The sequence below is a fragment of the Lutjanus erythropterus genome, chromosome 1, assembly GCF_056507025.1.
Source record: "Lutjanus erythropterus isolate fLutEry1 chromosome 1, fLutEry1.hap2, whole genome shotgun sequence".
Lineage (NCBI taxonomy): Eukaryota > Metazoa > Chordata > Actinopteri > Lutjaniformes > Lutjanidae > Lutjanus > Lutjanus erythropterus.
Genome location: NC_139317.1, coordinates 35,576,757 through 35,593,305, shown reverse-complemented (window position 1 = coordinate 35,593,305; position 16,549 = coordinate 35,576,757). Strand labels below are relative to the sequence as shown.

The following is a 16,549-nucleotide window of genomic DNA, read 5'->3' as shown; positions in this document are numbered from 1 at the left end:
CTTCACTAAAGAGATCGACCCAATTAGCTTGCCACATTGACTGACAGTGCTTGTGTTTGCTTTTCTCCCTCGACTTTTCTCCCCTTCTTAAATCAGGAGTTATGCAGCGTATGCCGGCTCTGGCTGAAGGCCTCTGAAATTATTCGAGGGTACTGTACAACAGTGAAATAATCATGATGTCTTTATTCAAATCTGTCGAGTCTGAAATATTCACCACCGCAATTTGCTGTGACTGATTAGCCAATGGAAGGGTTGCTTGGGGATAGCTCTCCAGAGCTCTGTAATTGAGCGGATTTGACTTGGGAGAGGTTTTTTTCTGCTGATAACTACACACATTACCTCTTTTTTAATGTACTTTTCTTTTTTTAGCCGCTCCTAAGAGCCAGTGCACATCAGAATTATGACGCTTGCAGAAACAGCAGTATGTAGGGCAGTTTATATTGCAATTGCCGTCCCTAGAAAATTTGATTCCACACCATGTTTCCTCTGATGAATTACCAAAGTATCTCTGGTTGCAGCCCAGAGACCAGTCAGTGTTAGTTGGCCTGGTCACCGCAGAAATGTCAGATCTAGAAACTTAATGATTAGGGACAACAGTCGTCCAAAAGACTACCACTATGGGATTCACACAATATAGAGAATGTTGATGAAAATGTCTTGTAAAAATTATATCTACTGTAGGTACTCCAAAATATTACATGGATTTCATAATTTGTCATCTTCTTGATGTCTTTGGGGGGGAACTTGTTATTACTATACTTGTTATTTTGCCAACCAGAGCAACCCATTATCTTAAGTAGAGTTTACCCAATGTATCGGCTCACCGATATTATTGGCCCATTTTTGATCAAACACAGCTATACCCATCTATATCAGTATCAGCATATATGTTGTCAGATAAATATAATTTTAAATATATTTAGTTCCTCTTTTTTATGGGCAGCATTTTACATATGCTTGAACCTTTTTCTTTATTGTTCTATTTATGTTTTTTATTTTAATTAATAGTCATTTATAATTGTTAAAAATACCAAAGTTTGATAGTTTATTGCTTCAGTGGCAAGATCATTTTGGATTATATATATATAAATAAAGATCAGCCGACATATCAATATAGTAATTTTTACACTTCCTAGTATATGTATCTGCCCCAAAAATCCAGTATTGGTCAGTCCCTATCTAAAAGCTCATTTATTTTGTACTAGCTAACTAATTTTAAAGTGAGACTGTGGAATATCAGAATATGAAATACCACATTCTCCATCTTACAAATCAAAAGTTAAATATCTTCGCACAATTAATACACTCGGGTTTAGCTGAAACAGTCTGGTTTGATATGACCAGTAGCTTGTGGTGGCTGATGTTTGTGAGATTTTGATAGATAATGTTATTTCACTTACATTACTAAGTCATAATGCTGAATTTATGACTCTTCCCTCCTGCTAATATTATACTAAATTTTAACATTTACCACTGATTTGTAATTTTCACTAGTTGCCACAAGTGTTGCTGTTTAACAGAAGTTACAAAGGATTTCTTTAAATAGCTGAGGTAACATTTCAGTGAAAATCTCTCTGGAATTATAGGTTGTAGTAATATAATAATTACTGCCTTCATTTCACAAGTCCTGTTAGACCCGAGACACTTCTCAGATATATATTGATGAGTCACATTTGACAGAATGGTTACAGTCGTAGCTGGCACATACAAGTGAGGGATTGCAAGGCTTAAAAAGGATAATAAACAGTAAACTGAAAGGGGGAAGCCATCAAATAATGTCTAATAATGAGCTGTTTCATTATAATCCTGTATGGGTAATTAAGAGATTAATATGTCAATGCTGGCTTTGGCAGGTTCTGCAGCCAGGAAGGGCTATATTTACTACAGTCCTTGTGGCACAATGCACTGCAAACAGCTTTCTTTCACATTAAATCTCATTTATATTGTACAGACAAAAAGAGAGATGCTGTTATTCTTTTCCAAAACACACCACTAATGCTCTGGGGCATGATTTGTCATTGTTATTCAGTGCTCGCTCACCTACACTTAAAACATGATCCTTCTGGATTTTAATTAAGCACCAAGGTACCTCCCAGGGGGTTGTGGCTTGGCAAAGGAAACTACTTTGATTTATGTACTACTTTGTTGTTCCTGCTTGAAGCTTGCCTGTTATGAGAGACTGTGGTGATGAATTAAAGAGCCGGGCAGTAATTCTTATTTGTTAATTAGTTCCTGTTAGGAATGTATTATTCTGAAAATATCAATACTAATAGTGAAGCTGAAGATGAGCTGTCTCTTAACAGTTCATCCCTGCCTCACAATAATCAAAGATAAAGCAGTGACTATGTCAAGAATGAGGAATCTTACTGTAAGCTGGGTAGATGTTGATAGATCTATATGTTGTTAAGCTAAATTTGGTGACAATTCACTATTAAATCAATAAAAGCTAAGAGAAATTTGCCTCGGTGTGCTCAGCACACCAACAGGATGATACATCTATTTGTGCACACATGCATCTGCCATACAGCAGCAAACAGCACAAATCAGCAAATTAGTTAAAATACAGCACTAATTTGCAGAACACTATTGAATCTCATTTCAATAACGATTGTATTCAAAGACAGGTTACTGGCTCTTAAATTGATCATTATTAGAAAACACTGTGGCAGTTTAACAGAATTAATAAAGCAGAAATTTACACATTTGACGATTATCAATATGCCTCTCAATCTTATTAACACAGCTTCTTAGTAGGAACGTGACAATATACTGAATATCACAGTATCAAAATAAGAAAACTCTCGATACCATAACAGACTGTGACAAAATCTGCCATGATATTATATGGCTATATATTATATTATTTGATCATTTTTACTGTATATTTATGAAAGGAATGCTTCTGACTGCTGCATTATCTTAGTTTTGAAGTACATGACCCTTAATCAGACATTCATTGTCAAAGATAATTCTTGACATTTTTTGCTCATGCTTAAGTCATGGTTTGGTACTTCCATTTCATTTTATTAAAGAAGGAAAGGAGAAGCACTTCAAGTTAAGAGGAAAAACTTCATATTAATGAAAAATGCTGTATGGTGGTGACAAAAACACTGAACATTACAGGCCCGATAAAATAAGATAATAAAAGGCTGAACACCTTTCACATAGATGAACATACAGCATATCCCACTATAACATCCTAAAAGTATAAAATACTTCTCAGCCAAAGATAATATTGTTGCTTCTCTTTTTAGATACGCATTATTTATTCAGGAACCGTATATCGCATGAACAGCAGCCAGTTTTCAATATGAAACTTTAAGTATTGGCAAGAGTATAATCCAGACTACCCAGGTGTACAATATGCAGCTGTTTTTAATAACAGACCACCTGCCCTGCGATAACAGATGACAAATACTCACAAGTGTTGTAATATTATGCAGACAATACTTTCTATACGCAATCTGGTATCAAAATCACAATAGCCCATGACTGTCAGAAGTTTCTTTCACTTTTTTTTCATTTAAGTTTCTCTAGATGAGTGTCAGCTGATTGGCTAATGAAACATGATGTAAAATCACTCTTTCCTGACAACTTTATCTTGGCCTGCTGTGCCACATATCCACACTGACAAATCAAAGCAGTAGCTGAAGACATATCTCATGATGAGAGTTGAAAGCGAAGATGCTCAGCCACCTCAGTGACACGCGGATGGTCACAGAGACAGGCACTGTACGAGGTCTGCTCTCCTAGATGCATATCAGAAGCTAATGGAGTCTCGAAACCGCGGGGGTGCTGCGGGATCGCTACGGTTAGCTCGTGGAACTGGTGAAGGTCACCACTGCTGAGCTGAGCAGCCACAAGCCCTCATAAAACCATGCAGCGTATCATTATTTTCAAAGTGTTTCATTATGGACGGTTAACCTTGGCTAACTCCGACCTAACACTTTAATCAGCTGCCTGTAATGCCTTTGAAACAGTGTAATCATTCAGCTTCTCTTCTTGTTTATCAGCAGGAGAGACACAAATGTAGCGGAGCCTATTTAAAAAAAGAAGAGAGATCCCTTTCCCTCGGCTGTGCAGGTATTTGAAAAGTTACACTGCGAGTCAGAACCCTGAAGATGAGGAACCAGATCAGTTTCCTTGGAGGGAATGTCATTTGAAAGAATCGTCAGTCAGTGGCAGTCCAGGGAGGGAAAAACCTGCCAATGCTGAGGCCTCACAGACCTTGATCTTGTTTCTACTCCTGCCATACCACACTATGACCGCATGTGAGAGTCCACGAGCCAGCAGAAACACACACATCACAATAAACAAGGACATGCTGTGAATGAGCCTCAACTTCAACTCCCCAAAATATCAGAAGTCGGCTCAAGAATTTCATGGACCCCATTCATGATCCCGGCCGAGGTTTCAGGGACTGGACCTGCATTGTGTGGCTGGAGCTTTTACTGCGGCCGTGTCCATTGTTCCTTTTGATCATGTAACTTAAAAAAAAAACGAGACAGATTCATGAATACTGCATAATTTTCATCTAACTGCAAATCTGACATAAAGAATCCTCAAAGCAGCGATATTTCAGTAACATGTTGAGAGCTTTGCTCGTTCAATTGAAGACGACTGTCGGGTAATTACAGCCAAAAGAATGATGTAAGAGTGATGTAATGAGTCAACAGTGTTTTCTATAATTGCGTTCTCTGCAGAATATCTTTGATTTGTCTTCCCTACAGTCCTGGCAACTAAAGCATTAAAATAAAACATTTTTATGGTTATGTTTTAGGCAACTCAAAGCTCTTGGTTAAGAGTTAAGGGAAGATTGTTATATTAGATCACTATTGAAAAAATATTACATCCTGTCTCAAGCTTTAAGTCTGGTTTACACAGTCTGCAAAAGTACAAAAGTTCTTTTACGGTAAGAAATTGTAAAAAGGTTGTAAAAATAGTAAATACTGACAATAGATTAGTGAATCAGGAAGAGCGAGGCAGAAATATTAAGAAAAACAAATCAATAAAGAGTGATTGCTGTTTAATTGCTGTGCAGAACAGCCTTCATACATTAACTTGATCTCTAAGATGAATACAAAGACATTTCTGATGAACCAAGTACAGGGAAGATATAAAGGGCAACATATTCTTCTAAGAACAGCTGCCTCATTCATCATGGTACAGCAAGACAATCCTCCATCAGTGCTCTGTATTGAGATCTAGATATCATTCAAATCATTCAACATGAATTATGGCAGAAAACAAAGTATTCATGCCAGAGGATATTCTTGTCGGTCTAATGCATGTATATAAAAGATCCAATCAAACTGTGGCGGGGTGAGATGGCAGTTTTCCAATTCTAGGAGACTATTAAAGCCCATTTAGAGGGTGAAGTAGGTTTATAGGCTGCAGTATTATTGCTATGGCAGTAACTGCTCAGATAGACATTAACTGTATCCAACTGCCACAAACAGACTTTACATTTGAGGAGTGTTCTTCTATATAGAAGATACTAAGTATGTACTAGCATTAACAGAACTTGTTGACCTTATTATTTTTCAAACTAACTTAGTATTTCATATGCTAAAACAGTAAGACTTTTTAGTATGTCCAAACTTTAGTATGAAATGAACAGCGTGCAAGGTCCAAACTATTTCTAGGGGAAATATTTCAGTATACAATCAATTGACATTTTATATATCCCACAATCCAATGCAGTAGTGATGACAACAGCAACAACATAACAGACAAACTGCAATCAAGGCAGCTGTATATATTCAATGACACTTAAATCTGAAGACGAGTAAGGTTTGACCTGCTGCGTTAAAATGTAATTACAACACATAAATAGTGAAGCTCACACATAACTTCAGTTCACAGTGTCGTGAACACAACATGAGCCGAGTGTTCAAATAAACACTGTAAGCATGACCACAACTGAATGCACCAGCTTTGCTAGGCACAATATAGTTACATTTCTTTTTAATTAAGCCATTGTTGGCATGAGTTACCATGGTTACACGTCTCCAACCAGCGACAAGGCTCTCAGGAAGTGACGTTATGTTACGTGTGTCCGAAAAGTATCTTGAACAGGGAACAGTTTGGGCATGTAGTGCATATTATGTGATTTCAGACCCAGCATCTATGTATTTATTTTGTTTTATATTGTCATATTCCGCTCTGAATTTAATCCATCATCCATGTTGTATTTTGTGTGTATTATGAAGGAACTGTAACCCTGTGTTGTATAATGATAATAAATGTCTTTGAATCCTTTTGAAAATACTGTATTTTAAAGTGATGCCACATGCTGCATCATCCTTGACCTGTGATCGCCTGTATATTTTAATATTTTCCATGTAATTGTCTTTTATGTGAAACTGCATGCTGCCGTCTTGACCAGGACTCCCTGAAAGAACAGCTCTAGCATCTCAATGGGACCTTCCTGGCTAATTAAAGCACATAGAAAATTACAATTATTAACAGGTTATATTTAAAACTAGTCTTTCTTGAACTCTGCATCAGTTTGCTCCAACATGCCATCTATTTGACCATTCAAATAAAAGTTTTATTTACCCACATTGTTTAAGCTCTCTGCCCAACGGGTCTGAGGGATATTTGCACACCTGCTACTATTGTCAGGCCTTCTAGTGCAACCTGGTAACACGCTGCATTATGGGAATGTGTGTTGTAGGGAGGGGGGTGGGTGAAAAAGGGGTGGATTAATCACACTGCATAACATGTAATACTACACACACCTGCAGCCTTACACGTCTAATGAGAAAGAAATTCACATTCAACCTGATACATGAACAACGCGGAGCAGTGACTAATATTTTCTATGAGCTGCTTTAGCTAGAATGGTCACAGGTTAATTGGAATATAAATAGAAATCCTATGCGTAAATAATTATTCTTGTTGATCTGATGGGACTAATTTATGTGTTACAGGGACAATATATGCATTTTGAAAATGTGATATTCTATGTATGGAAGCTGACTTAAAAATAAACACCAGGAACAGCTGGAGGAAAGAAGTCAAATACAGAGATAGCAGCAATGAATTCAACTAGTCCAGCCTAGAAAATATTACCCACAACTGTGTAAGTTGGGGGACATTCGTCAGTGGCCTCTGCTCCTTGAAAAGAGCTTAGGAGAGGGGGTTTAACTCGAGCAAGTGAAGTTAAAAGGAAAACAGCAGAATGTTTTGATACAGCCTCTGAGCCCATTAAGAGAATTGGACATTAGATCTATGAAACATGGAACGGCTGCCTCTCTGGAAAGCTTTAAAAATGAATGTGTCTTAACAGTGAGGCTAACCACTAAAGGGACACAACACTTATTGAATCAGCCAAGCAGAAGTGATTGACTGGTCCTTTTGAAAACTGCTTAATTCACGGTAAAAGCAGTTTTCTGGGGCACGGGGAGTTTTTCCCTTCCTTTTAATAAGTCAGCAAGGTTGAGGCTGTCAAAGATGTAGTGAGCCAAAACCAGATTAAAACAGTTCATCATGGTGGAAAAATATCTCTTGTGGGGGGCTCTGCTTTGATTCAAAGGGGCACAGTGTTCACAAATACATGAGAAAACTCCTTGTAACTCCGACAGGAGGTTAATTTTACCTGTGGCCTCACACTGACAAACTAACCAAAACAGCAGCTTTATATTGTTCATGTCCGTGACACGTATACGATTTAACAAAACTCTAGTAAATGCTTTTGATACTCGAGTCAAGATGTTCTCAGTCTTATATTAAGATATCTTTTATACGGAGCTGCAGGTAAGGTTAACAATTTTTCCATAGATGCATTCTGTCTCTGTGTGGAACTATGACTTATAGATGTTTTTGGAGTGGGCTTCGCTTTTGTAGATTTCTGTATCCACTCACAAAAAACACTTCAGTTTAAATAGGTTTGTGTTGTGTTGCACAAGACGTGAGTGTGGGTTTTTCTTTTATGCTATGGATGGTTCAGCCACCTTCAAAAGAAATGAAACACTTGACTTATAACTGCGTCATGTTTCATTTGCACTGTAATGATGCATCAAATAATGTCATATTTTGGAGAAAAGTAATAATGAAGCAAGGAGCGATTTTCATCTGAGTATTGTACTGCACTGCATCTAAACTCTCTGCTGTGTGTCTGATGATCAGTAATTAGCAATAAAATAGTTTTTAAAGCGATCAGAAACAGAATTAATGTTCCTTTACAGCACATTTAAATAACCAGACAACACTTTAAGCACTACAACTAAGAAAAAAACTCCTCTTTCATGACTTTGGATGTCAAAATAAACAATTTTTCCTCAGGCACTTTCATGGTTTGATGGATGGTGTAGTGATGTTGTGTACATGATCAAAATCCAATAACAAATGTGGCTCTCTTGTGGATTCATCCTCTTTGTAACACTGAAAGATGTTTTTCAAACAGCCATGTAGCTACAAATAGTCCAGAAAGAGAAGGTTGTTTTTGTTCAGTGGGGACTAACACTGCCAGGGTTAATCCTCAAGGAAGAACATGAAATCATACACACATTGTAGGCCTACCGTGGAAATATTTTGAACATGTAAGCATGGATTCTTGACTGATTTTACATTGGAGCTCCATCATCTTGAGATCTCAAACTTAAGGCCAATAGAGCTGCAACTATTAGTCACTTAACTGATTAGCTCATTTTGGACTGTTGGTTGGACCAAAGGAATCTGAAGACGTCAATTGTTATAAAATGTTATAAAATTAATTGTGAGATTATTTGATCATTCGGGGTATCACAATTTTTTAAGGGGAGATTCAATTCTAAATCGAAAATCCATCAGTTCTCCAAGTATTATTAGACTTTAAACAAATTATTGAAATTTGACCATATAAACCTGATACATGAGACACGTTACACACTTGATACCATGTGGCGTATCGTTTTAAATAAAAAATGTAAATAGTTGTTGGGGCATAAAACTAATGATGTGTTGATCTGTACAAGTCAAGACTCTATAGGTACTCTCAGTACTAAAAAACATGTAAATGTAAATCAGAAATTTAGTTGAATCATTGATTGGGAGAATCATGACGCTCTTATCAATAATGAAAATAATCGTTAGTTGTGCAGCAAGCTGTTCTCTGTCTAGACCCATGTTGGAAAGGACCTGTGACACCCGGTGGGTCCACAACCCACAAGTTGAGAAACAACTTTAGAGTGTGACATCTGCCTAAATGAACCACGCTGAGTAATGTACGTGCAGATGTAATGAAATGGATTTATGAGCAGTGATGGCAGCATTACAGAAGGTCTTCATGAGTGCTGATCTGGCTAATGGTCCATGTCTGTCTAAGATTTCAAGCCTTTGTCACATCCACCTCATAAACATAAGCATACAACCTGGGCTTATGTTTCCCACAGGTTACGACTGGTGGTCCAGATCATCAGATTATACTGCTAAAACAAGATGAACTTGAAGAGAAACAAATATAAGAAGATTTAAGTGGTGCGTGTGTGTCTACATACACTGTAAACTACAACTACTAAAAACAAGGGTCTCAGGAGAGCTTGGATAATCAAACAATGCATGTTGGGAAGTCTACTAAATATGCTGATCATGCTTCTTTACAAACTTAATTTAATGAGTTGACTGAACTCTGTACAGTACATTCATTCAACTCAACATTTCAGGTCCAAAGACTTCAGGCTAGAAGAACTCATGTAGTTCTTGAGTGTTCTTTAACTTTATTTGACTTGAATAAACTATTATGTGTATATATATATATAATTAGTTCATGGCACAAGATGTGTTGATTGCATCAAGTCCTGTATGGTTTTTTTGCATTGTACATGCCATATGTCAAAATCTCAACATGATCAACAAATTGAAGCGAGTGACAGCTGCAATAATGTGGTGCCACAGGAATTAGACAATCAGGCAATCACTATGAACCCTTTTAAAAGTCAGTTTTCATGAACATTTTTAGAGTTTACACAATATATCTCTATCGCAACAACATCAGTGTAGGATCATTGCAAGTTTCATCGGCTTTGTTCAGCAGTAATGAGTGATAAGACATCATGCAGGAAGTGGAGAGCTGTGCATTAACAAAATGTTAACATCTGCCCTGTGTAGACATACAGTATGTGTAGTGCAGTCTGTCAGACAGAGCAGTCATTCTTAGAGGCAGGAACTCCAAAGTACAGCGCGTCTTCGAGCAGGCGGACTAAAAATAACACCCTCTAATCTCAGTGGGAAAATTAGGTGTTTAATAAATCTGTTGAACTACATCTCCTGACAAGCTACAATTAAAAGACTCAGCAAAACACATCAGCTATTCACGTCGTGGACATTTAAACATTTAACATGCACCTTGAAGTCATATCCATCAACTGCTGAGTTTGACAAAGCAGACAGCCTCTGAGGTTACACCCCACCCCCCCAACAGACACACACACACACACGCACAGAGACACACACACACACCATCAGCGCGCACACACACACATTTAAAGCTGTGTTTGGATATGTTTAGAATGTGTGTGATGAAATGGCACCAGCTGTGTACACTGGAGAGATGCACAAGGCCCCCTGGTTGAGCAGAGTATTAACCCCTTCCTTCCTGATGAAGCAGAGAGGACAGCAAAGACAAAAGAGGCCTGGTCCACTGCGGTTTGGACACAAGATGAGGTTACTGCTCTGCAAGGTTTGTTGCTGTAAAAGTAATTCACTAAATGTTTTTTCTCTCAGCTCTTTAAATCTTTGTCGCTTTTAGTTTTCTTGCATATGCATGGGTCAGTGGGGCCCAAATGAACCATGAGCAGGCCTCTGTTTCTCCTACGGAGCATTTTACAGGCAACAATAAAATCCTCTGATAATTGCAGCTGCAGCCCTACATTATCATGTCAAATCTTCAGTCTGAACAACTTCCTCATCATTGTTTTTACAGTGCAGTTAGTCTTTCATATCATAGGTGAGTGGATGATAAATGATAAATAGTAAATTAATTCTCAGGAGTGTTTTATCTATGTTCAGTTTCAGTAGAATGAGAATAAACAGAGGATTTGTCATATTATGAAGTGCTTAAAGTTGTAATCCTTCAAATTTAGACCTGGTTGATTTGGTAACAACCATGGTTACTGTGGTAACAGCAAGTGTGGTGTAATATGACACCAAACACACCTTGAGCAACTACATCTGCAGAAATACAACAGAGGAGCCACTGATGTTACTTGTTTACAAGGCACCCAACCAAACTATTAAACCCTGTTTTCATAAAGATGTCAGTCAATAATTACAACCACAATTTGATTCCATGGTTAACATGGCGCAAGTAGTTCACCACAACAGCACGGCACAGCAAAGCTGGTTTCCTTGCTGAAGGGTTAGTGCTCTGCAGTCTGTCCCCTGCACATTGCTGATGAAAAAGAAAATGGCAAAAATGACAGGCTGACTTGACTTGTTTGTTTTTGTTTGTTCGGATTTTTTTTTTATTGTTATTGTTCTATCGTTTTGTTTATTGTTTTTTAATATACACATATTGAATCCAGTTCAGGAATGATGGCTCCACCGCTACGGCTAAACACTAGTATCTATATAGAGAGGTAATTACAGAATGTAAATATACTGAATGGCTATTGTACAAAAAATAAAAAATGGTAATAAAAAATTGGAAGGATTATAACTTTAAAGAACTAGTGTGTAGAATCTACAGCTGACTTTGCAGATTACAGCTAAGTGAATGCTGCAAGCCTCACCCTCCCCTTCCAGCATGTAAGAGGAACTATAGTGGCTGCGAAACTTGCAAAAATACCAAAGACTGCATCTAGAGCCAGTGTTTGGGGTTGTCCATTCTGGGCTACTGTAGAAACAAGGAGCTTCAACATGGCAGCCTCTGTAAAAGAGAACCCATGCCCTCGGTAGATATGATGGCAACAGAAATATGACAATTCTTATTTATATCATATTCCACTCCTGCTATATTATACACTGAACCCTTGAGTCAAAAGACGCTGTTTTTTGAAAGTTGATAATAATTCGTTCATGCCTGCCAAATTATTTTACTAAGCACCAAAGTCGTACGTCCCCTTTCAGCACTTAACACAAACAATAACACAGTAGGTCACACAGGATGATTTTAGCTTCAATTTCTCCACATAAAACATGCCATTTGTCCATATGTTTGTCTATATTGTTCTGCAATAGTGCCATTACAATATTCAGATGTATGGTTAGTGCCCAGCTACAAAGAATTATGATGTCTCAGTGGTGCTGGTATTAGTTTTGCAAACAAACCTCAAGTGTTAGCACCAGTGCAGGTGAAGAGTTTGTATTAACATCTGTTGGTAATTTCAGCCTCTCTGTGCCTGGAGGTAATGAAAGCCCACACTAAATGGATACTGTATCTGAAACATTATTAAACCTTAAGAAAAAAAAAAAATAGACCAGATGGTCATAAATGTGGGAATAACAGTGGGTCCCTTTCATGAAACCATTAAAGTCAATCACATTTGACTTTTACAAATACCAAAACCAGTCAAATCCAAACTGCTGCTTGTCTTTGGTTGATGCTGTGCATGACTGAAGAACTTGCCCAGAAAAACCACATAACTTTAACTGTCTCGCATCACTGACACCACCAAAATAATAAATTGGACAAATGAGAATGCGTAAATACATATAAGCACATGTATTCATTTAAAAAGTTTGCCAAACTTTAAAAGGCAGCTCTTAGACATTTTACTGACTACAACCAGGTGTTTTTTAACACAAGAGCCAGTAAAACTAAGAGTCATTATCAGAGATAAATTGAAAACAAAACAACTTGAAGTAACAACCAATCAGTAAAAGCGGGGGCCTTGGCGGGTATGCCCTTGAGCTTAGCTGATCCGTGTTCAACCTTAAGTCAAGGTAGTTTAAGAAAAGCGGACCCTGCTGTGACAGCCCTGTCACCCACCTGAACACTCACAGAAATAAACCTTTACATTTGCTTCAAGGAGAGTTTTGTTATAGGATCTGGGTTTAATTCTACCAGAGTGATTTCTCTTGCTAAATTTATTTTACAAGCATTATTCAGCTGTGTGAAGTTGTGGCATGTTTCTCTTCAGCACCGCTGTTTCTCCTTCATCTCAGTGCCAAAAAACAGGCAGCTTCATTAGTCATGACTGCAGCACCTAATTAAGTTTGTGCCACTCGTTTGGATTTTTCTGTAAATTTAAAAGAATCTCTGATGTGTCAAAGTGCCTCTGGGCCATTCTGTCTCTGTTGTCATTAAAATTGAACATTTCCTGTGCCAGCGTTTTGAGAGGGGTATTGCCTGTTTTCAAATCAAAACTGTGAATCTCGTGAAAGTTTTTGCTGTTTGCAAAAGGTGCTGTGACAGCTTATAAATAGATTAAAGAAGTAATGCTTCAGTTCTGTGTGACTTGTGAGCACGCCACATCTTTTGGATGACAAACCGCTCTGCATTGTGCTACCTTTCAGCGAGCTGATTCAAATAAATTGGAGGATTATTTGAAAGATGCATGCAAAAGAGCCCATTTGTTCGCCATGGAAAGGCATTGTAATTAGCATGAAATGCATGCTTTGTACTCTCCTTCTCTCTGTCTCTCCAATATAACTGGTGGAGATACTGGATAAGCACCTTCTCAACACCCTCCCTCTCACTGCCTCCTTTTGCATTGTGGCCAATTACTGTTACAGATGGAAAATTTCACTTGACCTGGGGAATTTATGAGCAGGAATAAAATCGCACTCAAACTCTTACACCAATTCAAAGCAATGTAGTTAAAATTTCTCAAGGCTGATGAAGACATGATGAAATTGGGCACATATGACAACTTGGCCACATGACAAAGAGCTGATGAAACAGTGAGACAAACCTGGTAACTGTTTTGAGCAGCATCAGATCGCAAGGGCAAACAGAGCTACACTATAGGGCTGAATAATTTGGGAGGGGGTGGTGTGTGTGTGTGTGTGTGTCTGTGTGAGGAGGGGTGGGGGGATGTAGGGGGCACCATTGTTTAAACTTTATAAAAACAGCATGCTGCAGTTGTGTCATCAGTCTGTCATAGTGATGTTCCTTCTAGTTGGGGTGCGAGGGAGTCAAGCTGCTGATGGATAACGGGGCTGAATAGTTCAAGTGTTACATCACTGACAAAATATCACAAACTATCATCTGTGTTTTACATAACCTCTGCCTCTTGTTTGAGAGCTAATAAACTTGTCATACCTCAGCAATGCTCTTATTCACAGCTCACAGAAACACAGATGTAGCCAAGTGAATAAAACAACTTGTAAACAAAGCAGAAAATAGGCTATCTAACCTAGAGGAAATGCTGTACATCATGTGGCTGCCTCTGTTAGCGTGGCAGTTTGAGTGTTTACTGATGCCATGTTAAAGATAAACGCACAACGCAGTGCAGGGCTGACAATAAATGTATTCAGACTGAACATAAAAAGTGTGCTTTCTGTGTCTGTGTGATTCTATCTGTGAAGTTGAAAGGTTGTTACGGGTGAGAATGGTTTGTTGAAGAGCTGACGATTAATCGATTAGTTGTCAGCTATTAAATTAATCTAACTATTTTGATAATTGAATAATCAGGTCATTTTCTGGGAAAACAATGTCAAAATGCTCTGATTCCAGCTTAAATGTGAATATTTTCTGCTTTCTTTACTCCTTTATGACAGTAAACTGAATGTCTTTGGATTGTGGGCAAAGACACAAGACACTGATCAACATTTTTCACCATTTTCAGACATCTTATGGACCAAGCAAGTAAACAATTAATCAAGTAAATAATCAACAGATTAATCAACTGAAAATAATAATTTGCTCCAGCCCTACACTGAACAGATGAAAAGTGTGCTCTCTGTATGTTTTCTAGACATGAAGTTTAAAAGTTCTAATGAGTGTGAATGGTTTGCAGAAATCATGCATGTGATGGGTCATGAAACAGGATCGCAGTCCAGCAGATACACGCAAGATCTTATTATCACTACATCCTAATGCATACACTGTAATGTAGGGTGCTGCTGATGCAATGATCCATCCCTGATGTTTAGGAACATGTAACTGTTCAGCCAACAGCGCCCATGACTGAGGCTCACATCCCTCTGGTAAGAGTTTAGCAGTGCAGCGTGGCGGACAAAAGTAACACTGTGCTACTACACCTGTCTCATGCTCTTATTTCCATTACTAATACACAACAACAACAAAGTTTGTGGCAAGAGGGAGGGGGGGGGGTATTAATTGAGCTCCTCCAGAAAGGCAGCAAAGAGTTTACAGGTTTACGTCTGAGAGAGACAACTAAGAGAATTAGCGTGTAATTAGTTTTAATGCAACTTCATTTCGGGCAGATTTTCTTCCATTAAAGCTGGATGAGCCCGGAGTTACGGCAGCACCAGCAGCGTGCTCGCACAACACAAAACTACAGCACGAAACACACGGGCTTTCTTTCTCTTTACCTTGTTGAAGTTGTAGTAGCCCAAACAGTGGGCAAAATCCAGGTTGGGTGGCTCTCCTGGAATAGAATTCCCACCAGCAGACGGATAAAACCTTACATCCATGGTGTGTGAGAGAAGGAGCCGCGCAGCTGTAGCTGTAGCCTGCTCTGCACGGAGATCAATTTGTTTCTGCCGTTTACAATCCAAGCGCACACAGAGAGAGACGGAGACAGAGAGGCGGTGAAACTGACCCAAGCTTTGTTGGGCAGCTCAATGAGACACTGCGCTGCGTTCGGCTAAAGTTTTGGATATTCCTCTTCTACGCCTGGTTCAGCCGCTTCATTTCTGAGGAAGAAGCCTACATGAAGGTTGGAGAAGCTGTCCCTCACAGAGGAGACGTTGTGTGTCCATGCATTTACACACAGCTGCTGCTGCTGCTGCTGCTGTATACAAAGAAGGAGACACGAGACCGGCGACTGAGCGTGGGTCCACCTCCTCTTCCTACCCCTTCACGTGCACCGACGCCAAAAAATGAAAACTGTAATAAAGTGGTATTGATACGCGCCAACTTAGTCCGCGCGTCAAAACAATCCGCGCACTCAGAAAATGTGTCCGTGTCCACCGCCGCGTCTCTCAGAAGTTTATGTCTCCAACTTAGAAAACTAGTTGTTGGTGAAGCAATTTGAGTCTAAAGCTGGCCGCACGCGCCCATCTGCTAAACGCAGCGATTGGAGGGTTTGTAAAACAAGCAAAACAACAACTCTCCACAGATGGTGCAATTAGTGAATGTGATGTAGTACACTGAGTATACGAGTCCAGCCTTCGGCTCTGCCTGCCTGCCTGTCGTAGTGATGAACAAGGCAAAATGTGTGAACAAGCCAGCCACTCCCCAAACACACTAAGCCACTCCCATGAAAACACTGCATTTAAGTTCATGTGATATGTTGGCATATGATAATTAATTACAATTACGAGCCTTTTTGCACGTTATGTATGTGTTTTATTATATTTGCCCACATAAATCCTTTATTACCACATGATTCTTTACTATTTTTTGCCTTAGTAGGAAGTTTAAATTGATGCTCATGGGATGTCATGGACGGGTAATGACATCATTAGGGCTGCCCCTGGCTAAAGATTTTCCTAA

General features: G+C 38.8%; 1 protein-coding gene across 1 annotated transcript in view; it reads right to left on the bottom strand.

Moving 5' to 3' along the window:
- The window catches only part of tox3 (TOX high mobility group box family member 3), a 49,219-nt gene extending 32,958 nt beyond the window's left edge, over nucleotides 1-16,261 (bottom strand). The window contains exon 1 of the mRNA XM_084720764.1: nucleotides 15,424-16,261. Within this exon, the coding sequence (XP_084576890.1) occupies nucleotides 15,424-15,525 (102 nt within the window). The 5' untranslated portion in view covers nucleotides 15,526-16,261. The remainder of the gene's footprint in view (nucleotides 1-15,423) is intronic.
- Between the last annotated feature and the right edge of the window lie 288 nt (nucleotides 16,262-16,549).